The sequence below is a fragment of the Balaenoptera borealis genome (genome assembly GCF_965194805.1).
Source record: "Balaenoptera borealis genome assembly, chromosome: 2".
In the NCBI taxonomy this organism is placed as follows: domain Eukaryota; kingdom Metazoa; phylum Chordata; class Mammalia; order Artiodactyla; family Balaenopteridae; genus Balaenoptera; species Balaenoptera borealis.
Genome location: NC_138867.1, coordinates 178730133 through 178754179, shown reverse-complemented (window position 1 = coordinate 178754179; position 24047 = coordinate 178730133). Strand labels below are relative to the sequence as shown.

At 38.7% G+C, this 24047-nt stretch overlaps 1 protein-coding gene and 1 long non-coding RNA gene across 9 annotated transcripts in view; one reads left to right on the top strand and one right to left on the bottom strand.

The window, feature by feature from the left end:
• Positions 1-22292, top strand: part of ZNF177 (zinc finger protein 177) — a gene marked incomplete at its 5' end in the record, with an annotated part of 33607 nt that extends 11315 nt beyond the window's left edge. For 3 of the 6 annotated variants that reach the window (XM_082381954.1, XM_082381955.1, XM_082381953.1), the window contains 5 exons: positions 17753-17838; positions 18445-18571; positions 19008-19100; positions 19613-19804; positions 20233-22292. In XM_082381954.1, coding sequence (XP_082238080.1) covers positions 17753-17838; positions 18445-18571; positions 19008-19100; positions 19613-19804; positions 20233-21338 — 1604 coding nt within the window. In that variant the 3' untranslated portion in view covers positions 21339-22292. Of the gene's footprint in view, positions 1-17752; positions 17839-18444; positions 18572-19007; positions 19101-19612; positions 19805-20228 lie in introns of all 6 variants that reach the window. The other 3 variants (XM_082381957.1, XR_014241802.1, XM_082381956.1) reach the window with 3 other exon arrangements.
• LOC309624182 lies at positions 3824-24032 on the bottom strand. 3 transcript variants are annotated; one of them, XR_014241803.1, is made up of 4 exons: positions 23955-24032; positions 23206-23316; positions 22780-22847; positions 3824-5215 (listed from the first exon to the last, which is right to left on the bottom strand). It is a non-coding gene; the product is annotated as an uncharacterized lncRNA (long non-coding RNA). The 3 variants fall into 3 exon arrangements; XR_014241805.1 differs by lacking the exons at positions 3824-5215; positions 23955-24032 and adding exons at positions 21005-22142; positions 23459-23920; XR_014241804.1 differs by lacking the exon at positions 23206-23316 and having other exon boundaries at positions 23955-24007.
• Positions 24033-24047: the final 15 nt, after the last annotated feature.

Below are 24047 nucleotides of genomic sequence, written 5' to 3'. Positions count from 1 at the left end.
AAAACTTACATTAGAAAGAAAACTTGTGAGTGTTATCAGTGTGAAAATGCCTTCATAAAAAACTGTGCCCTTGATCTACACAAGAAAACCCATTCTGGAGAGAATACTTCTGAGTATAATCGGTGTGAAACAGGCTTCAACCAAAATTTACACCTGGTTCACAAGAAAACTTACACTCAAGAGAACCCTGTAAATGCGCTGACTGTAAGAAAGGCTTACCTTCTTCCTCATACCTTAGGGAATGTATAAGAATTCATGGTGGAGAGAGGACGTATGCTTTTAAAGAACGTAGGAAAGCTCTTTCTCATTCTACAAACCTTTTTGTACATATGCGAACTCACTAGAGAAATACCCTATGAGTGTAAAGGATGTGGGAAGACTTTCACTCAATCTTCATGTTATTCAACATTTAAGAATGTAAGAAACTTGAAAAAGCCTTTTCTTATTCCCCAGATCTTGCTAAGCATATACGATTTTATACTAGAAACACTGTGTTTGTAAGGAGTGCAGCCCAGAGTTTACTTTCCTCAAAACAGTATTCACATGCGAATTCAAACTGGAGAAAAACCTTATAAATGTAAGGAATGTGGAAAAGCCTTTGCTAGTTCCTCATACCTTACTGTACATATGAAGAATTCACACTGGTGAGATGCCTTATCATTTTAAGGAATGTGGGAAAATATTTAGTATTTCATCTTGCTTTAAAAGGCACCTGGAAACTCACCCTGGGGTAAAACCTTATAAGCACTGTGGGAAAGCCTTTATTTGATTCTCATTTCTTATTTGACATTTAAGAATGCATGGTGTAGGGACTTCCCTGGTGGTCCAGTGGTTAAGACTACGCTTCCAGTGCAGGGGGCACGGGTTCTATTCCAGGTTGGGGAACTAAGATCCCACATATGCTGGCATAGCCAAAAATAAATAATTAAATTTTAAAAAATTTAAGAAATGAAGAGTGCACAGAAAGACCTTTTGAATGTAAGGAATGTGGTAAAGCATTTAGATAATCCTCATACTTTAGTCAACATAAAAGAAACACATACTGGAGAGAAGTGTATAAATGTAAAAAATGTGGGAAAGCCTTCACTATTTCATCAGGCCTTACAGTACACATGAGAACTCACACTGGTGAACAACCTTTTGAATGTAAGGAATGTGGGAAATCCTTTACTCGATCCACATGTCTTATTCAACATTTAAGAACTCACAGTGGGGGGCTTCCCTGGTGGCGCAGTGGTTGATAATCTGCCTGCCAATGCAGGGGACACGGGTTCAAGCCCTGGCTGGGAAGATCCCACATGCCGCGGAGCAACTAAGCCCGTGAGCCACAACTACTGAGCCTGCACGTCTGGAGCCTGTGCTCTGCAACAAGAGAGGCCATGATAGTGAGAGGCCCGCGCACCGTGATGAAGAGTGGCCCCCACTTGCCACAACTAGAGAAAGCCCTCGCACAGAAACGAAGACCCAACACAGCAAAAATAAATAAATAAATTAATTAAAAAAAAAAAAAGAACTCACAGTGGGGAGAAGCCATATATATGAGGAATATGGGAAAACCTTTAGTAATACTTCATGCCTTTCTGAATGTATACACATTCACACTTGAGAGAGAACTTACGCTTGTAAAGAGTGTGGGAAAGCCTTTGATACTTTCACACTTACTGAACATGTACTAATTCATAGTGGAGATAACCTTATTGTAAGGAATGTGGGAAGCCTTTTGCTCTGCCTTATACTTTAATATTCAGCTGTGAGTTCACAGGTGTGAAAATCTTACTAATGTAAAAAGTATAGGATTTTGTTTAGTTTTTTTTTTCTGCTTTGGGAAAGTATGAAATCACACATAATGAGAAATCCCCTGAGTGAAAGGGATATAGGAAAGCCTTTGATTGTTCTTTGTCATTAGGAAACATGATTCACACTGGAGAAGAACCATAAATTATAAATATAGGGAGTGTGGAAAAGGCTGTGTTAATTTATTGTAAAATTCACACTGGAGAGATTATGTATGAATGTAAAAACAATTAGAATGCTTTCAATGAATATCTTTTATATATTTTTATAAATAAAAATCCTAAAATTTTTTTTTTTTTTTTTTAATGAAAAACCTTTGTTACAAAGAGGTTTTTAAATAAGACCGTGGGAAAGTTTTGGAGTACATGTTTTCACTTACTGCATACAAGAAAATTGATACTGGAAAAGAAAACCAAGTAAATTTTTATTTAAATGAGTTGCCTTTCTGTGTGCGTTTTTTTTTCAAGGTAGACCCATACTTTTAAAGACTAATGATGTTGAGCATAAATATGGTCAACTGATCTTTGACAGAGGAGAAAAGGAAATGGAATGTAGTAAATATAACTCTTTTCAACAGATGGTGCTGGAACAACCAGACACCCACATGCAAAAGAATAAATCTAGACACAGACCTTGCACTCGTCACAAAAATTAACTCAAAATGCATTGCAGCCCTAAGTGTTAAACACACAACTATAAAACTCCTTGAAGATAACATAGAAGAAAACCTAGAAGACCTTGGGTGTGGCAATACTTTTTAAAATATGACATGGAAGACATGATCCATAAAAGAAATAATTGATAAACTGGACATTATTAAAATTAAAAACGTCTCTAAAAAAGGCACTGTCGAGAGAGTGAGAAGACAAGCACAAATTGAAAGAAAATATTTGCAAAAGACACAACTGATAAAGGACTCCTAAGACTCAGCAATAAGAAAATAAACAGCTGATTAAAAATGGATTAAGACCTTAATAGACACCTTACCAAGGAAGATACGCAGATAGCAAATAAGCATTTGAAAAATGGTCCACATGATATATCATCAGAAGAAAAGAGACCACTACAAATCTATGAATCTATGAGAATGGCCAAAATCTGGAACACTGATAATGATAAATGTTGGTGAAGATATAGAGCAACAGGAAATTTCATTTCATTGCTGGTGGGAATACAAAATTGTACAGCCACTTTGGGATACAATTTGGTGGTTTCTTACAAAATTAAACATAGTCCTACCGAGTGGTACAGTATTCACACTCCTTGACATTTACCCAAGTAAGTTGAAAACTTATGTCCACACAAAAACCAGTACATGCATGCTTTGGGGGTTTTTTGTTTCTTTGCACATGAATGTTTATAGTAGTTTTATTCATAATTGCCAAAACTTGGAAGTAGTCAAGATGTCCTTCAGAAGGTGAATGGATAAACTGGCACATCCAAACACAATATTATCCAGTGCTTAAAATGAATGAACTATCAGGCCATGAAAAGACATGGAAGAACCTTAATGCATATACTAAGTAATGCATATTACTAAGTGAAAGAAGCCAATCTGGAAAGATTACATACTGTATGATTCCAACTATATGACGTTCTGGAAAAGGCAAAACTGTGGAGATCAGTGGTTGCCAGGGATTGGTGAGAGTGATGGGTGGAACGTATAAGCAAAGCACAGAGGATTTTTAGGGCAGTGAAAAATACCCTGTATGATACTCTAATGGATATACGTCATTACAGTTGACCCTTGAACACAAGATTTTGAACTGCATGGGTCCATTCATATGTAGATTTTTTTCAATGGATGTACTACAGCATTACACCATTCATAGCTGGTTGTATTTGCAGGTACAGAACCCAGAGGGCCAACTGTTAAGTTGTACTGGTGTTTTCGACTTTGAAGAGGGTTGGGGACGCTAACCCCCATGTGTTTACAGTGGAGCTGAGAAAGGCTAGTGGGCACTTTACTTCTGCCTCAAAACACCATGCTTTTGTTGCTTGAGCAAAGCCTGGAGTCCACAGTTCACATGATACTGCCTTGTCAGGCTGTGCTCATTATGTGGTGAAAGAACCTAGCCTCCTTAAAATATTTTTGGAATGGAATATAGATTAATATTTTTCCGGTTTAAACACATGTTCCTAGTCTTTAATATTAGTAATTAAGTGCCTAAGATTTCTGGGCCCTTCTGTACATGGGCAGATATTTTATGGAGCCGATCTGCCTGAGAGGCATGGTCAGCCGCGAGGGGTTGAGCTTTTAAATACAGATCTCCAGATATGGGTGATTCCATTAAATAATAAGGACCCTCCTAATGATTAAGTTTATGTCTAGGCAGATGTTTTATTCATGGGGGTGTCTAGAAAAGGCACAGAGAGGAAGTTATTGAAATTTTTAAAATCCTTATTTTGCGCTGTCTAACTGTAGTAACAACAACCCCAAAGCACCGTAAAATCCGTCTTTTCTCTACTACCAGATTTCCGTTTTAAATCATGGGTTCCGGTTATGCATATTTAAGAATCAGCCCTCTTTTGGCCCTGATAAAATCCATTTCTTGGCAGGTAGCTTAAAGTGCTGATCGAGACTGTTTTTTGTTTTTAATACCAGGATAATCATTGTTTAAATTGGAGTCCGGACAAAAAAGTTCTCTGACTTCTGGGGGGCTTGCTTTGGTTAGGAAGAGGGGAGGGGCAGTGACCCCGCAAGAGAATCCATAATGGCTGAGTAGTGAAGTTTGGACTCCTTTTCCCTTATGACTGCTCAGTCTCCTTTTCAAAACCTTGGGGACCTCTACTTTTTCCATCGAGGAGACCATATGGAGTCAAAGACCCGGGCTCAAGTGCCTGCGCACCATTTTACTTAAATGTGCAATCAAGAGTAAGTTACTCTACTTGATAAGCCTCCTTCGCTTAAAATAAACTTGCCTGCACTTCGCCTCAACTCTGTGCCCAGGCTCCCTGGCCAGGCCTCAGACACTCTCTCCGGGCCCGCCTCCCAGCCCCGCTCCCCCGTCGGAGTTCCGGGGGGTACTGAACTACTGGAGGCGGGAGCCTCAGACCCGGGACCCAAAGCGGAGGTGCGCGTCCGCTGGCGGCTTGGTCCTCAATAGCTGCTTCGCGCATCTTGCCCGTTTCCATAAACGTTGGCGTCCGATCCGGCTGGGCCCAAATCCAGGTTCCGACCACGAGTCTGGAAGGGCCGTTTGATAGTGGGGAGGGGTCAAGGGTAAGGTTTACGGCGCCAGCTGCTCCCGGACCGCGGCGCCTCCTGCCGGGCTTCACGCGCGACTTCCCGCCCGCGGCCTCAGGACGCCCCGCTTGTCCTCCGAGCACCAACCCGCTCCATTCGCGCCTGCTGGGGCCGCGGCTTCTTCCCGTCTCCCGAACGACTGCTCCGGCGGACTGTCCCCGGGAGGAGGAGGGTCTGGAAATAAAGGCAGGGCGCGTCAGCAGGGTCTTTTCTCCATCGCCTGTCCTCCCCTCTTTAAAAGGCCTCCCCCAAGTCAGACTTTACTTTTCCTTAAGAAGATGCCCTTTCTTGTACCTCATTTTCTTCCGTTATGACATTTTTTGAAGTACTCATCAGTTCACTGAGATCTGCCCTTTTTTTCTTTGAACTGGCTTACAGTTCTCTAGTGTGTGGAAGCAGCCTAGTTCCCTATGGTGGACGATTGAGTTGTTCCCATCTGAATAGGCTTGTGCATGTTTCTTCATATTTCTGTACTTAGGACTTTAAGGTCGATTTTTAGAACTAAGGTTGTCGGGTCATGTGTAATATTCCTAGGTATTGCCAACTGCCCCCGTTCTATTTTGAGCGCTCAGAACGTGTATTTTGCATCCAGCAAGCTGCACACCTCTCTTAGTTTTCAAATAATCTTAACCTATAGATGCTTTTGGATGTTTACATATCATCCATGAATGACAGGTTTATTCTTCCTTTACAGTCCTCCAACCTATCATGTCTCCCCATCCTTTTTTGCTCTCCCCAACTTACTGCACTGTCTATATCATGATTAGTAGAAGGAGCCACTTCTTTTTCTGTGTCTCAAAGGCCTTCAGCTTGTATCTAGTAAATAGAAATGTTTGCTCTATGTTTTCGATACATTTTCAGGTTTAAAGACATTTCCTTCTATTCCTCTTTTCCTCGTTTACTATAATTAACATGTAACTAAAATGTACAATTCAGTGAATTTTAGTATATTCCCAGAGTTGTGCAACCATCACACAATCTAATTTTAGAAAATTTTCATCATCCCAGAAATAAATCCCATGCTCATTAGCACTCACTCCCCATTCTTCCCTACCCTCCAGGCCCAGGCTACTACTCACTAATCTATTTCTTGTCTTTCTAGACTTGTCCATTCTGGACATTTCATGTAAATGGAATCATACAATATTTTGTCTTTTGTGAATGGCTTCTTTCACTATAATGTTTTCAAAGTTCATCCACATTGTAACAAGTGTCAGTACTGATTCCTATTAATGGCCAAATAATATTCTTTTGTATAGATACATCACATTTTATTTATCCACTCATAATTTGATGGGCATTTGGGTTATTTCCACATTTGGGCTATTGTAAATAATGCTGTTATGAACATTCTTGTTAAAGTTTTTGCGTGGACTTACGTTTTCATTTCTCTTGGGTTTATACCTAGGAGTGGAATGCTGATTCATATGATAATCGTATATTTAACATTTTGATGGACTACCAAACTGTTTTCTAAAGTGGCTGCACCATTATTCTTTACCACCAGCAAATAAGACTTCTGATTTCTCCACATACTCACCAATTGTTATTTGTCTTTCTGATTATAACTATCAAAATGAGTGTCAAGTGGTATCTTGTAGTTTTGATTTGCATGTTCCTGGTGGCTAACAATAAGCATATTTTCATATGCTTAATGGCCATTATATTTTCTTTAGAAAAATCGATATTTTGCCCATTTTAAAAATTGAGGTTTTTTTAATAGAGTTGGCTAAAATTATTTTTAAATCATTATGCAGTGTTGGGTATTATCAAACACTTTTACTGTATTATTGAGATGATCATACTGTTTTCTACTTTGATCTATTCATGAAACAAATTATATTAATTGATTTTCCAGTAAGCCTCTCTTGCATTCCTGGGATAAACTCAACTTGGTTCTGATGTATTATCTTTCTCATTTTTTGATGTATTTGATTTGGACTTATTTTCTATAGACTCTTTGTATCTATGTTTATTAATGAGACCTGCATATCATTTTGTTTTCTTATAATGGCTGTCATGTTTGATATCAGTATTATACCAATCTCAAGGAACATTCCTCTTCCTTTATCTACTTAGTCAAGGTAATCCCTTTGATAAGGCAAACTGTTTTGTGACGTCATCTTAAAAGTGGCATGTCCATCCCCTCCCCTTCTTTCCCCCCATGGTAATTATGTAAGGTACTGTCATAGATTAATCAAAATGCACACATGACGTTTTGGATCGTGCACATTTCTGGAGTTTTGCATAAGTGTGTCTAATCCCTGAAAGATTTGAGTCAGATTGGAATTCTCTCTTCTTTGAATGGCAGAACTGATCTATAAAACCTCTGAGCCTGGTGTTTTCTTCATGGGAAAAATTTATATGCCTAGTTCTTTATTTTGTTTTTGCTTTTTTGGTTGTTGTTTTGTTTTTTAAAGAATCTATCTGGGCAGTGAATTATTTGGGCTGGAGAGACCTGGAGTCTCTCTGAGGGGGTCAGCAACAACCCAGATTATTCCACTTTTATACATTTTTTAAATTGTGGTAAAATATATACAATATAAAATTTGCCATTATAACCATTTTTAAGCATACAATTCAGTGGCATTAATCACAATCACAGGTTGTGCAACTCTCACTGTCCAGGTCATTTTTGATAATTATTTTAGGACTATTCAGTTTGTTATTTCTAGTCTTATTTCTCTAGGAATTGAGCTATTTCCTGTGACTTCTGAGCTTGATTAGCATACAGTCATTCACAATATCTTACATGTTTAATCTCTGCAGCATCTATAATTGTGTTCTTTTTTGCTTTTCAATTTTCTTTGCACCTTCTCCCTCTTTCTTTTCTTGAATAATCTTGCATGATTTTTCCTATTAATTTTCAAAGAATCAATATTTTTTGTTTGATCTTTTCTGGATTTTTGTTTTCTAGTTCATTATATTATTCTTTCTTTCCTTCAATTTTTTAAAATTTATTTTGAGATTTTTTTTCCTCTAAATCCTTTTTTTTTTTTTTTTTTTTTTTTGGCCATGCCGCGTGGCATGCGGGATCTTAGTTCCCTGACCAGGGATCGAACCCAGGCCCTTCGTAGTGAGAGTGCTGAGTCCTAACCACTGGACTGCCAGGGAATTCCCTAAATTCTTAAATTGGAAACATAGACTAATTTTTAACTTTTTTCTAATATAAGTACATAAAGCCTAATTTTTTTTCCCTAAGGCCCACTTTAGCTGCAACCTACAAGTTTTGGTACTTAGCACTGATCAATAACCATAGTATTAATGTACTTTTTAATTTCTAATTTAATTCATTAATTATATCTTTTACCCATGAGTTATTCGTAAGTGTAATAATGTTCTCTAAACTCCAGATGTCAATGGCTTTTTTCTATTAGATTGAACTATGGTGAAACTGCTAACGTTCAACCTTTTTTTTTAACCTATAAAAATGGCAGTTTCATATGGTTCAACATAATTTTCTTTTGTAATTAATATATAACTTAATTTCATTTTGGTCAGAGAACATATCTGTATACATCTTCTTTGAAAGACTTAAGACTAGCTTTATAGTATAGCAGTGGGGTCAGTTTTGTAAACATTCCACTTATGCTTGAAAAAGATATGTATTCTCTATTTATTGAGAGTAGTGTCTATAAGTGTTTTAGATGAAGGATGTTCATTTTACTATTCAGACCTTCAAATCCTCTTTTTTTCCTCTGATCTATCCATTACTCAGAATAGTGTGTTAAAGTCTCTTACACTGATGCAGGTTTGTCAATTTCTACTTTAATTCTGTTAGCTTCTGTTTATAACTTTTATGAAACTATGTTACTTGTGTATACAACTTCAGAATCTTTATACTTTCTCATTAATTGAATCTTATATCCTAATGTAGTTACCTGTTGTAGTGCCTTTTGTCTTAAAAATGTGTGAAATTAAGTTAGCCAAACAAACTTTATTTTGGTTAATATTTGCCTGGTATATCATTTCCATTTTTGAGATTTAGTCTTTCTGTGTTGTTTTATTTTTAGGGCATCTCGTGAAACAGCATAGAGCTGAAATTTATCTTAATCTAACATGGCAGTCTTTGTTTTTAAACTATAGAGTTCAGTCCATTTATTTGTACATTTATTGTGATTATTGATAAAGACATTTTCTGCCATCTTACAACATGCTGTTTATTTTACTTGCTTTTGTTGTTTTTTTCCCCTGCTTATTTTTCTTACCTTTGTAATAATTGAAGTTTTTTCCTCATTCCATTTTTTCTTCTAGCCTGTGAGTTAAACCCACTGTGTTCTTCAGTAGTTGCCCTAGCTATTTTATCATGCACACTTAAAGTCTAAAGCTAATCAATACCTTTATTCTCTAACGGAAGAATACCAGGAGCATAAGACTACAGTCACATCCCTCCCAATTTATATATTTTTATTATTCGGTAGCATTCCAGCTTGCTTTTCCATCTCACAAATTAGATATTGCTATTATTATTTTATATAATCAAAGTTCACTTAACATTTCAGACATACAAATTCCTATTTCCTGGAATACTGAGAATTTACTTTAGTGATGATCTTTAGATGGGTAAGCTCTCTTGGGTCTTTACTTAAAAATGTCTTTATTTTACTCCCCTTTTAAAACTTTAAGCTTTTCATATGGAAATTTTCAAGCACACACAAAAGTAGAGAAAATAATATAGCGAATCATATCTTCAACACTCAGTTTTCACAATTATCAATATTTTACCATTCTTGGATCCCGTAGGCCTGAGCTGTCTAATACACTAGCCATATGTGGCTATTCAAATTTAAGTTAAAATGTAAATTACTTAAATAACCCTAGCCTCATTTCAGGTGCTCAATAGCCATATGTAAATGGTGGCTATTGTATTAGATAGTGTACATAAGAGTTGGACAGTGCTGGTAGCCTAGTCACCTGCTTTTTCTTTTTTCTGGAGTGTTTTTACAGCAGATTCTGGACATCATGTCCTTTCATCGGTACTTAAGCATGCGTCTCTGGCTGGTACATAACCATCACCGCATTTTCCCACCTGGCAAACTCCAAAGTTCCCCAGTTGTCTCCAGAATATCTTTTTACAGTTTGTTCAAATCAGGATCTTAACAGGGTACCCACCTTGTTTTTTTGAATATGTATCTCTTAAGTTTGTTTTATCCCCTCCTCCTCCTTTTTCCTTTTTTTTTTTAATCCACTGACTTATTGGAGATATCAAGGCGTTTGTCCTACATTATGGATTTAGCTGATTGCTGCTGCTTTGTGTTATTTAACTTGTTTATCTCTGTATTTCCTATTAAAAGTAGTTAGGGGCTTCCCTGGTGGCGCAGTGGTTAAGAATCCGCCTGCCAATGCAGGGGACACGGGTTCGAGCCCTGGTCCGGGAAGATCCCACATGCCGCGGAGCAACTAAGCCCGCGCGCCACAACTACTGAGCCTGCGCTCTAGAGCCCGCGAGCCACAACTACTGAAGCCCATGTGCCACAACTACTGAAGCCCGCGTGCCTAGAGCCTGTGCTCTGCAACAAGAGAAGCCACCACAATGAGAAGCCTGCGCCCCGCAACAAAGAGTAGCCCCCGCTCACTGCAACTAGAGAAAGCCCGCGTGCAGCAGCGAAGACCCAATGCAGCCAAAAATTAAATAAATGAATAAATAAATTTATAAAAAAAATAAAAATAAAAATAAAAGTAGTTAGTCCAGAAGCTTGATTAGATTCAGGGTTTGATTTCATAAATTCACCCTTGAACCTAAAGAAGATATTTTAACTGGATTTAGAATTCTAAGTTGATAAGTTATTTTTCTGTCAGCACACTGAGGGTGTCGTCCTTTCTTCTGACATACCTTGTTGCTCTTGAGACGTGAGACATCAGTTTGTCTTTCCTTTTTAGGTGACCTGGGTTTTTTCCCTGGCTACTTTTAAGATTGTGTGTGTGTGGGGGGGGGGGGGGGGAATCAAACACCAAAGAAGAAAATAAATGTAGGTGTGGATTTCTTTTTATTCTTTCAGCCTGGGATTTATTGTGCTTCCTGGATCCAAAGGTTAGTGTCTTTTACTAATTCTAGGAAATTCCTAGCTAGTTTCTCATCAAATGGTGTAACAAAGTTCTAATCTGGTGGTTAATCCTTGCATTGAATTTCTAACTTCAACGAGTCTGTTTCATTTCTAAAAATTACGTTTGTTTCTTAAAACTGTTTCATCATTTCTAGCGTATCTTATTCCATATTCATCCAAATTTCTCTTAATTTCTTTAAGCCTGTTAAATATAGGGTTTTTTTACATAATGTCTAAAAAGTCTAATACCTGCAGTATTGTGCTTTCTTTTTCCTGCTGCCTGTGTTTTGACTGCTTCTCACTCATGGTACACTATATATTTTATATATTTGTGTTTCATAATTTTTTTAACTGTGACTTCCTCAGTTTACTTAGAATTTTATCTGTGGGAATCCTTTGAGGCCTGGCTTGAAGTTGAGTTTTCCAGAGATAGGTCCATTTGCTCACACTAATTGCCTAGGAGACCCTCCTTAATGAAACCTAGAACCTTCTTTAAATAAAATTATTCTCTTGAGGGAATAATTTTGGATTACACAAGTAATGTGAATTTGGACTAAAACGTAAGATTTTCTTTTTCTACTATATCTGTTGCCAAGGTCTAGACCAGTACATTTTCTGTCTGTCTCCTTCTGTATGGAAAGTTATCTTTCTTTTCTTTAGAACTTTTATTTATGGATTTTCAAACATACTCAGGAGTGAAGAGTACTAAGATGAAACCTCCCTGTACCCATTATCCAGCTTCAGTGATTACCACGATTTTGCATTCTTAATTCTTCCCCTTGCTTACTATAATAACTGAGTTTTGTTTTCCTGGAGCATGTTAAAACAAATATCAAACATCATGTCATTTCACCCAGAATTTGAGTTGTATCTCTAAAAGAAAAGGACAGCATAAGGATACAACCAGCCTAACCCAGTCTGGGGGCAAAAGAGGAAGGAGAACTGTTACAGAGCAAGAGACTTACGAGACAATTCTTTTTTTTTAAAAACATCTTTATTGGAGAATAATTGCTTTAAAATGGTGTGTTAGTTTCTGCTTTATAACAAAGTGAATCAGCTATACATATACATATATCCCCATATCCCCTCCCTCTTGTGTCTCCCTCCCACCCTCCATATCCCACCCCTCTAGGTGGTCACAAAGCACCGAGCTGATCTCCCTGTGCTATGCAGCTGCTTCTCACTAGCTATCTATTTTACATTTGGTAGTATATATAAGTCCATGCCACTATCTCACTTCATCCCAGCTTACCCTTCCCCCTCCCCGTGTCTTCACGTCCATTCTCTATGTCTGCATCTTTATTCCTGTCCTGCCCCTAGGTTCTTCAGAACCTTTTTTTTTTTTAGATTCCATATATATGTGTTAGCATACGGTATTTGTTTTTCTCTTTCTGACTTACTTCACTCTGTATGACAGTCTCTAGGTCCATCCACCTCACTACAAATAACTCCATTTCGTTTCTTTTTATGGCTGAGTAATATTCCATTGTATATATGTGCCACATCTTCTTTATCCATTCATCTGTCGATGGACACTTAGCTTGCTTCCGTGTCCTGGCTATTGTAAATAGAGCTGCAGTGAACATTGTGGTACATGACTCTATTTGAATTATGGTTTTCTCAGGATATATGTCCAGTAGTGGGGTTGCTTGGTCATATGGTAGTTCTATTTTTAGTTTTTTAAGGAACCTCCATACTGTTCTCCATAGTGGCTGTATCAATTTACATTCCCACGAACAGTGCAAGAGGGTTCCCTTTTCTCCACACCCTCTCCAGCATTTATTGTTTGTAGATTTTTTGATGATGGCTATTCTGACTGGTGTGAGGTGATACCTCATTGTAGTTTTGATTTGCATTTCTCTAATGATTAGTGATGTTGAGCATTCTTTCATGTGTTTGTTGGCAACCTGTATATCTTCTTTGGAGAAATGTCTGTTTAGGTCTTCTGCCCATTTTTGGATTAAGTTGTTTGTTTTTTTGATATTGAGCTGCATGAGCTGCTTGTAAATTTTGGAGATTAATCCTTTGTCAGTTGCTTCATTTGCAAATGTTTTCTCCCATTCTGAGGGTTGACAAGACAATTCTTTAATAAAAATAAACTTTTAATTTAATTCCTAATTTAAATAAATTAGGAGTTTGGGATTAACAGATACACACAACTATATATAAAACAGGTAAAAATTAAGGACCTACTGTATAGCACAGGGAACTATATTCAATATCTTGTAATAACCTATTATGGAAAAGAATCTGAAAAAGGATATATGTGTGTGTATGTATATATATATTTATATACACACACATATATAGCTGAATGACTTTGCTGTACACCTGAAACTAACACAACATTGTAAATCAACTATACTTCAATCAAAAAAATTTTTAAGTAAACTTTTAACAGAAGTTTTTAGCATTATCACAACACCATTATCACACACCCCCAAATTAACAGTATTTCTTGATGTTATCAGTGGTCTTTAGCTAAAGACCACCAGGGGCACACAGAGTTAAACAAGTTGGATTTATTACTTACTGCAGCAAGGCAGAATGCACACCATGGTGAACTGTGGGATATCTCAGTAAGAGAGTGTTAGAAAAGACTTATTAAGGAATTTGGTTTTGAACACGTGAAACTTATATTTTATAAATCATTGTTATCTCAATTAAAATAAATTTTAAAATTACTTTTAAAAAAGAAAGGGGAGGGACTTCCCTGGTAGTCCAGTGGCTAAGACTCCCAACGCAGGGGGCCTGGGTTTGATCCCTAGTCAGGAAACTAGATCTCACATGCTGCAACGAAGATTGAAGATCCCACGTGCCACAACTAAGACCCGGTGCAGCCAAATAAATAAATAAATATTAAGAAAAAAAAAGGGAACATTGCTCTTGATATAAATACTAGCAAATTGGCTAGTAAGTTTAATAAAAAGTCATACATCATTTTAACATTCAAAAGGTTGCTTTAAAGGGCATCCAGGATAAAACTACTGACTCAGAAGCATACTGCATATTGGAATTATAAAATGTCATTTCAAGGATCAAGAGTGTGAGTTGTGGGCTTCCCTGGTGGCGCAGTGGTTAGGAATCTGCCTGCCAATGCAGGGGACACGGGTTCGTGCCCTGGTCTGGGAAGATCCCACATGCCGCGGAGCGGCTAGGCCCGTGAGCCACAACTACTGAGCCTGTGCGTCTGGAGCCTGTGCTCCGCAATGGGAGAGGCCGCGACTGTGAGAGGCCCGCGCACTGCGATGAAGAGGGCCCCCGCTCGCGCAACTGGAGAAAGCCCTTGCACAGAAACGAAGACCCAACACAGCAAAAATAAATAAATAAATAAATAAATAAATAAATAAATAAATAAATAAATAAATAAATTTATTAAAAAAAATGTGAGTTGTAAGTGAATGTGATTTTTCAAGCTATAGTGATATTTCCCGAGAGATGGTGATATTTAAAATAAAATTGTAGTTTAATCCAACAACAATACCTTTTTTCCACTTTGGTAGAAATAGCTATTTTTGAAGGCAGATTCTCTAGTTTTCAAACTAATTTCTTTGTCAATGTTGGGCATTTTTTAGACTTTGTCAATGTCTAGTTGACCTTTGTCAATTGAGAACCTAACATCATATAACTTAAAGGGATATATTTTTAAGATGCCAGCTGAAACCAGGAACTTAGTAAATGCAACTACAAAGCCTTAATATAAAAAAACAAACGAACCCACACATTTTTCTAACCTATAAAAAAAAGAATTGGGGCTTGTATTAGGTGCTTTTGGGGTGAGTTCTGGATTGGATGTTGTAGGGTGCAAGGGTATTCTGTGTTGGGCATCTTAGTAAATGTTACCTACAAAGGGGGAAAACTATACTGAGACTAAAATTATAATTGATAAACAAGCAGCAGTCACTCATATTAGCCAGAAAAGGGGGATGTTTGGTCATTTTTGAGGTGTAAATATTGTTTATATTTTGTCCATGTTCAGACACGATTACAGAGTGTTCTTGCTTTTGTCTCAATATATCATGGTCACAGAGTGACCTTGTCTTGTTGCTGTTTTGGGTGTTGAACAGGAGAACACCCAGACGTTGCTGTGAGTTTCAGGCCAGCTCATCACAACAGCAAGGCCTAGCTGAGAGTACCAGGTCAGCTCCTGCATATCAGGGGCTGCTTTCTCTCTCTCTCTTTTTTTTTTTTTTTGGTACTGAAACCCAGGATGCTTTTCTCTTTACCAATATCGTCTAATACCCTGTCTGTGTTCTGTTAACCCCAAGTATCTCAAATGTGTTTTTATAGTCGTTCAAATCAAGATCTAAGGGCCACACTTTACAATGGATTGTTACGCCTCTTAAGTCTCTTAATCAGGAAGAGTTCTCCCTTCCTCTTTCTCCTCCAAACTGGATTTGTCTGATTATGTCCTGTATATAATATCATTTAACATGTCCTCTGTCTCCTCCTCTTACCCTTCTATAAACTGCTAATTAAAGGATTTGTTAGGATTTTTTTTTTTGGCAAAAATATTTTATAATTGGTGTTGTTTCTTGTTACATCATATCAGAACTAATGATGTCCAGATATCTCTTTTGAGATGTTAAGATTTATCAGTTGGTCCCAGTGTGAGCTTGACCTTACTTTATAAAGTTCCCCAGCACATGTACTTAGTCTTAAATTATCTCCTTCAGATTTCTTGTTAATTACAAAAGAAAAAAAGGGTAACTTAATGGGGAAACATGCTGCATACCGCCTTAACCAAATGATCAAAGTTAATATCAATAATGAGACAAGACTGGCATCATAAGCCTCCTGAAGTGATGCAGAGAAGGACAAACATCAATCACATAATACGTCATCCAAAAATGAACTTTGTGAATCTAATCATGAGAAAACAACAGATGAACCAAAACTGAGGCTGTCTGTAAAACATCTGGCCTGGACTTTTCAAACCTGGGAAGATGAAGAAAGGCTGAGGGGCTGGTCCAGATTAAAGAAGATTAAAGAAACATACTTTGAGGGCGTGATCCTGGATGGGAATTTTAAAAAGTGACTGCTATAAAGGATATTACTGGGCCAGTTGGTAAAATTCTGCATATGGATTGTATGTTAGATAATATTAAATCCTGCTTTCAATCATTGTGTTTGTGTTAGAGAATGTTCTAAGTTCCTATGACACTCTGAAGAATGTAGGAGAAAAGGGTCATGACATCCGCAATTTCCTCTCAAGTAGATTCCTCTCAATATCATTCTTGATGAAACACCCACACCCCCACACACGCACACAACACACACACACACACACACACACACACCCCTACAGAGAGAGGAGAAAGAAAGCAAATGTGATAGAACTTTAACAACTGATAAAGAGTATAGGGAAGTTCATCATATTTACACTATTCTCACAACTTTTGAGTTTGAAATGTTTTCAAAATTAAAAGTTGAAAATAAACATCCCCATTCACTTTTCACCTAATATTTTAATAGCCATTTATTGTCATTGCCTAGGTCCATTAATTTACTAGTGGTTGCAGAATGGTGACTTTCTGATTCTAGCATTTTCTTCATAATAAATGAAGCTCCTAATAAAGTTTCTATGATTGTTCTATAAAGAGCTTTCCCTTATCGCAACTATTTGGTAATCATAAAATATTGTTCATAAAGGAGGGAGCGGGGTGATACATGCTTGATTCTCTTTTTTAATTACATTTCTTTAAATAAATTTATTTATTTATTTCTTTATTTTTGGCTGTGTTGGGTCTTCGTTGCTGTGTGCGGGCTTTCTCTAGTTGTGGCAAGCAGGGGCTACTCTACTTTGCGGTGCGCAGGCTTCTCATTGCAGTGGCTTCTCTTGTTGTGGAGCATGGGCTCTAGGCATGCAGGCTTCAGCAGTTGTGGCACGTGGGCTCAGTAGTTGTGGCTCGCGGGCTCTAGAGTGCAGGCTCAGTAGTTGTGGCACACGGGCTTAGTTGTTCTGCGGCATGTGGGATCTTCCCGGACCAGGACTCGAACCCACGTCCCCTGCATTGGCAGGTGGATTCTTAACCACTGAGCCACCAGGGAAGCCCTACACGCTTGACTCTTTTCACGAATTTTCAGAGTAACAAAATTATATCCTGGCCACCTCCAGTAGTGACCATTGAGGGTTTTTTTTAGTAACACTATAGACTCATGGCTTTGTTTTACATTTGGTATATTTCAACTGATTGTAGTCATTATTCTTTATTAAATTGTTCCATCTTAAGCCAGTGGGAACCTTTTTAAGTTTTCTCCTGTGTGGTAGGTTCCTTGCTTTCTGGTATAAGCTGTTCCAGGCTCATCTTGAACATTTCTTGTTCCACATTGGACTCAGCTATTTACCAAAGGAGCCCTGGTTTCTTATACAGACAGATGGCATTTTGAGGAATTTTAACACTAGAGCGCTCATTGCTCCTGAGTTGTGAGTGACTCTAGGCATTTTTGGTGGTTCAGTCTAGGGAAAAGTTTAAAAAATAAGTACATACAGTATTCCCATTCCTAACTGTTCTTGGATAGGGAGATAAAATCTGTACTGTATTGTTTGTATATATATGTGCATTTGTGTGTGCATGGTTAAAGCTAGTGTGAGGAAGCTTCCAGGCCTGTAAGTGTTGAATATCTGTCAGGCCTTGACTCTCATGGCTTCTTTCTTCTTCTCTAGGTCTGCATGCTCCAGGCCAGGAGCCTGACCAGGAGGGAGACACAAGAGGAAGAATGGCTGCAGGATCGCTGACAACCTGGTCACAGGTATGTGGGAAGTTACTGTTTCCAAAAAAGCATTGCTGTTCCTAAAGGATACATCTCTTGCCCATGACCCACAGCTTCACAGCCCAAGCAGGCTGGCCTCAGGCTTCCCCAGTTCTCTGGGCTTCTCAGAATGGGAGATAGAGGATGTCTTAGGAAAGGCTTCAACATGTTAATTTTTTTTTTCCAGATAATCCTCCAGGGTGAGTATTAGTTGCATATTCTGCTGGGTGCCATGAAGGAAAATAAAGACTTTTTTCACTAGGAAAGACATTCATTCCTTTTCTAAGTATTTTTCTCATTCTGCAGTATGCTCAGTCTTGATCTTCAATAAGACTGGCAGATTCCTCACAACCTAGTTGTGGAAATATCAGTTCCACTGTGTTAGAAAAGCTGCTAAGCTGCTGGATGATATAGTCCAGGGAGTGAGGACAAAAGTGGAAATTTCCAAGAATTGAGTCTTGGGTCAAATAATGAGACCTCTGAAGCATGTCTGAGCTTCCTACACATTGGGTCTCCTTCCCAAATCCTGTCAGCCTCACTCGCCATCTTTCTGGTTCAGAGTTAGAGATGGTCCTTGGCTGAACCTGTGTACGTGTGATGTTTTAGGACTCGGTGACCTTCGAGGAAGTGGCAGTGGACTTTTCACAGGAGGAGTGGGCACTGCTGGACCCTGCTCAGAAAATCCTGTACAGAGACGTGATGCTGGAGAACTTTAGGAACCTGGCCTCAGTGGGTAAAGTTGACCTCATTCCTTCATATTCATTTGTTCATACACGTAATAGTTCTTCATCACATATCTGTTCCAGAAACTGTGAAAAGAATGGCAGTACATGGTAAACACAGAATGGATGGTTCCTGCCCTTGTGGGGCAGTCTTGTGGCTTCCCATGAAAATGCACTGATTGTATTTTCTCGATCCTTAGAAAATTTAGGTAATTTGCAGATCTTGGGCTTGGAATTCAAGGGTCAGGTCGTGTGGGACAAGGAATGTGCGTGTCTGTTTTGGGGCCCTGTGAAATAGTTATATAATCTGATTGTTTTGCTGCTCCTAAAGCTGTACTTGCCTATCTTCAGAATCCTTTAAAACCAAAGTATTGGAATCAATTTTGTGGAAAGATTTCTTGTTTCTTTCACAGTCTCCCCACATCATGTGTCTTTCCCCATGAGCAGGGTATCATCTCTGCAAACACAGTCTGATCACTGAGGTGGAGCAGGAAGAGCTGAGGCCAGAGCAGAGAGGAATTCTCCAAGGTGCATATAGAGGTGAGCCCCAGGCAGAAAGGGGTCATTGTATGGAATAGCCACAGCCTGTGAGGGGTGATACAGTTGGGAATGTCAGTCATTGTGGGAAAGAAGGCAGAGGCCATTACATGAGCTTTTCTTCTTTCACCATCTCTCCATTCATTCATACTTCCATTTGGTCTCAAAGAAAAAACTATTTTAATTACTCTTTCAATTTCACATTTCCTTGAATACTTTTTGTTCAGTTCTCCCCACTTGCTTTCCAGATAATACCTTCTCTTATTGTCTCAAGCCTCCAGAATCCTTAGTAAAATACCTCTCATTTCCATTGCTTGTCCCTATCATTGGCATCTTTTTCCAGAGCCAAGTTCCTAAATTAATTTCTCTGGTCACTGATTGCATCTTCTCTTTCACATTTTCCTATATTTAGTGTTATTATTTGAAAGCAAATCCATAGGGTGCCTGCCTCCTTTTTTCTTTCATCCCTACTTTTTCTCCCAATAATTATAAAAAATTTCCCCATTCACTTTCAGACTGGGATACTCAACTTAAATCAAAAGACGCAATTCTTACGCAGAATGTTCCTGGGGAGAAAACTTCCAGTGGCATAAAAATGGTGAGATTCACTAGAAATGATTCCTGCTTTTTTAGAATGGGAGAACTCTGTGAATTTCAAGGAATTAAAACAGCAGCAGCACCCAAACAAGGGGAGACACTTGAGGCAAGTGGAATTCACTCATCAGAAAGCTGCTTCAGGAAAGCCTTTATGAATCCCATAAAATTGGAGAAATCTCCAAACCTACCTCAACACTTGCTGCCTTGCAGAGAATATCAAAAAGTAAACATTTACTTAAATGTGATTCAGTTATTAAGTATTTAATAAATAATTCATTCATTCTTCACACATGACTAGAAAAACTATATTTAGGATGCCCTTTGATGGGAATGAATACCATGGGGCCTTGGGAAGAGTATTCAGCTATTTCAACTTGAAAGAATAGCGCAAAAGGTATACACACACCCTGAAAATGGTAAAAATGTTAGTCATAATAATATGCTTCATATATATGGCAGAATCCACATGGGAGTGAGTTCCTCTGTGATGAAAGTGAGAAAGCCTTTAGTCACCACTTATTCCTTATTCTGTAGGCAGCAACTCACCCTGATGAGAAACCAATGGAATTTAATCACTGTGGAAAATTCTTCAGAAAGAACTGTCACCTTATTTGTCCAAGATATTGCAAGAGAGAGAAATGCTACAAATATAAAGAATATGGGCAAGACTTTGGCCATCCCTCAACTCTTAGGAGTCATGTGAGTACTCACACTGGAGAGAAAATTATTGAATTTAATGGTTGTGGAAAAATTTTCAATCAAGAGTCATCCCTTAGGAAACACTTAACTCTCACAGGAGAGAAATCTTCTGAGTGTAATCAACATCTAATGTCCTTCAACTTACACTCTTCCTTTTCAGTACATGAACAAATACCTACTGGAGAGAAACTCTGTGAATGCAGTGACTATGGAAAAAGATCTTCCCTTAGTTTCCACAAAAAAATGTGTATTGTGGAGGAAAGCTCAAAATGTAATGAACATGGGAAAGTTTTCACTGGCCCCTTGTCCCTTCAGATATGTGTGAGACCTCACACTGGAGAGAAACGTTATGAATGTAGCAATTGTGGGAAAGCCTTTGTTTTTCAGTCTTCCCTTAAGAAACATGTGAGATCACACACTGGAGAGAAACCTTACGAGTGTAATCATTGCGGAAAATCCTTCAGCCAGAGCTCTCATCTTAATGTGCACAAAAGAACTCACACTGGAGAGAAACCCTACGACTGTAAGGAATGTGGCAAGGCTTTCACTGTTCCTTCATCCCTTCAGAAACATATGAGAACCCACACTGGAGAGAAACCCTATGAATGCAGTGACTGTGGGAAAGCCTTTATTGATCAGTCATCCCTTAAAAAACATACACGATCTCACACTGGAGAGAAACCTTATGAGTGTAATCAATGTGGAAAATCCTTCAGCACAGGCTCTTATCTTATTGTGCACAAGAGAACTCACACTGGAGAGAAAACCTATGAGTGTAAAGAATGTGGGAAGGCCTTTAGGAATTCCTCTTGCCTAAGGGTACATATGAGAACTCACACAGGAGAGAAGCCCTATAAATGTATTCAGTGTGGAAAAGCATTCAGCACCAGCACTAACCTTATAATGCACAAACGAATACATACTGGGCAGAAACTATATGAATGAAATGACTACAGGCTAGCCTTAAGGGGTCCTTCACATCTCACTCATTTTAGAACTCACTCTGGAGAGAAACCCTATCGTGACCAATTTAGAAAGCCTTCAGGCACAACTCTTAAGTCACATTGTACTGGGACCAACCTTATAAATGTTATGGTTCTGTGATTGTATTTATCAGTGAGTGTTTAATCTTTAAAGTGTGACAACTCATTAACTGATGAGTATTAAAGATTATACAGCACTCTAAATTCCCCTTGATCTACATCACAAAAGTTTTGATATATAATGTTTTTATTGTAATTAAGTACTAAATATTGTCCATTTCTCATCAAGATGTCTTGGACCAAACTATAGGTTATTTAGAAATATATATTTTAATGTGCAGACTCTGCAGATTTTAGTTATCTTTTAGTTATAGATTTCTAAATTAATTGCATTATGCACAGAATGCATGGTCTTCGTGATACAGATCCTATAAGACATAGATTCAAACAGAAAATTATTAGAGACTTGCTACATGGCCTAATGTGTGAGACACAAGAAGTTGCTGTCCCAGTATCCATTCCTCCCCTCCTTCTTTCAAGTAACAAAACTACAACTGTGTTCAAATTAGCAGTGTGGACAGTTCGTAAGGATTCATCTCCCAGCTTTCCTTGCAGCTGTGAGTGCCCATGAGCCCACAGTCCTGGCCAATGAGAAAGGAGGCAGAGGTCACTGCTTGTGGGTTCTAAAGAATTCCATGGAGATGGGAGCATCGCATCTGGCGTTTTCACTTTACCATTTGCCCTTTGTCTTATCTCTTCTTTTTTCCTAGAGAATAGACCAATAGGATGACAGTCATACACTACTGATTATATAATAAGGACATAAAATATTATTTAGCTATGTATAAGCAGCTATGGGTTGCTTATTTCTGGACTTCTTGTAACATGAAAAAAATAAACTAACTGGTTTAAACCATTCTTGTGGGAAGAGTCTGTTTCAGTGGATTTCAGTCTCAACTGATACATCTCATATGGTCAAGTTTTAAGAATCCTTCAAGTATAGTTGAAAACAATGTGTATTCTATAATTTGTTGGGTATAACAGATTTTCAGTATATCTGATGGATAAATCTTATTGTGTTTTTAAAATCTGTATCATTACAAACCTTATCTCATGATCTCCCCTTTATTGAGAGAGGTATGTTAAAATGCCCCAGTATGACTGTGGGTAGTCAGATTGTTTTTTAAATTCTATCTTTTATTTTGAGGCAGTATAACTGGATGCATAAAAATGTAGTCATTTTGTATGTTTCTGGTAAATTGTCCTTTCATTCTTATATAGTGTTTATCCTTTTCCCCCTAATAATGATGTTCATTAATTCACTTGATATAAATGTGAGCTATTGACCTAGTGGATAACATTTAATGCCTACCAATTTTTAAGGACAACCAGAAACAACTTACCTTTCTTCATCACCATGTTAATTATGATGTTCCTTGCAACACCAAGAGAGATATCCTCCATGACATCCCTTGTGGGAGACAAAGAGATCAGGAGTTCCCCAGTGGCTGTCCCCACCAAAGACACCAGCAGCCCTCACCTATCTCTCTGTTGCTCCTTGCTTTGCTTCTGTAGTGATTTATTCCCCAGCCTAGTGGGATATGAGGGATCTCATCCATAGAGACTGATGGCTCAATGTTTAATGAAAAAGGAAAAGGGGAAGGAACATTTTGTTCTTGCTCCCAAGAAACCTCAGAAGGTTTCTCAACTCAAATCAGTTTGTAAATCTCCTGGTCAGTGTGCTTGGGCTCTCTTGAGTGCCACTGCCTATCAACATGTAAGAGCATCCTCCTGAAAACCAAATTGTTACAAAATAAGGATTCCCCCACCTTGGATATAGACTCTAGTCCCTCTCAGGTTGATCGGGACAGTCTAGAAAGGGAGGCCACTGCTCACAGCAGGGGTCACTCGGGACCACCAGGAGCTTAGCAGGTAAATATCTAAAGAAAAAAGAAATAAAGAAAAAACAGGGAAACACAAGAGACCAAAAGAAAAAAATTAAGTATAAAGGCTGGGGCTTTACGAGGCTACAAGCAATCCCCCCACCCCCTACCAAAAGAAAGGGGAAACTTTAAATCTTACGTGCCAAGTAGTTTTGAGGTCTAGCAAACGTAATGCTGTCTTCGATTGCTTACTGATTTAACAACAACAATGAAAAACCCCCAGATGCAGGGGACAGCATTAGAGTTTAGCACTGTGTCCTGCCTTGTGGAATTGACCGGAGGAGACAGACTACTTCATGGATTGGCAGGATTATCGATATGGGAAAATCACTGTTAGGGCTCTAGGAACGAGGGGAGAGGCATGTAGAAGACCTTTTGATGTGCTTGCTTGGGGTGGGTCCCTGCCCGCAGCCACGCCCTTCAGGCGCCAGTATTCAGCGATCTAAATACGCACAAGACGTATCGCACCTCCAACCCAGCCTCAGAAACAGGCCGCGCCCCCCACCAGCAGCCCCGCCTAAGGACTGGTTCCAGCCTCGACCTTGTCTTTGGGGCTCATTCGGTCCCCAGCCCCCGCACCTAGCCCACCCGGAACCCATCTGTACCCACGCCAGAGAAAACTAGAATTTCTCCACCTGAAGGGATCGAACGTGGCCGACGGCGCCATCGCGGAAACCCCGCCTCTTCCGACCCCTCCCGAGCCGGAAGCGGAAGTGGCGAACTTCGTT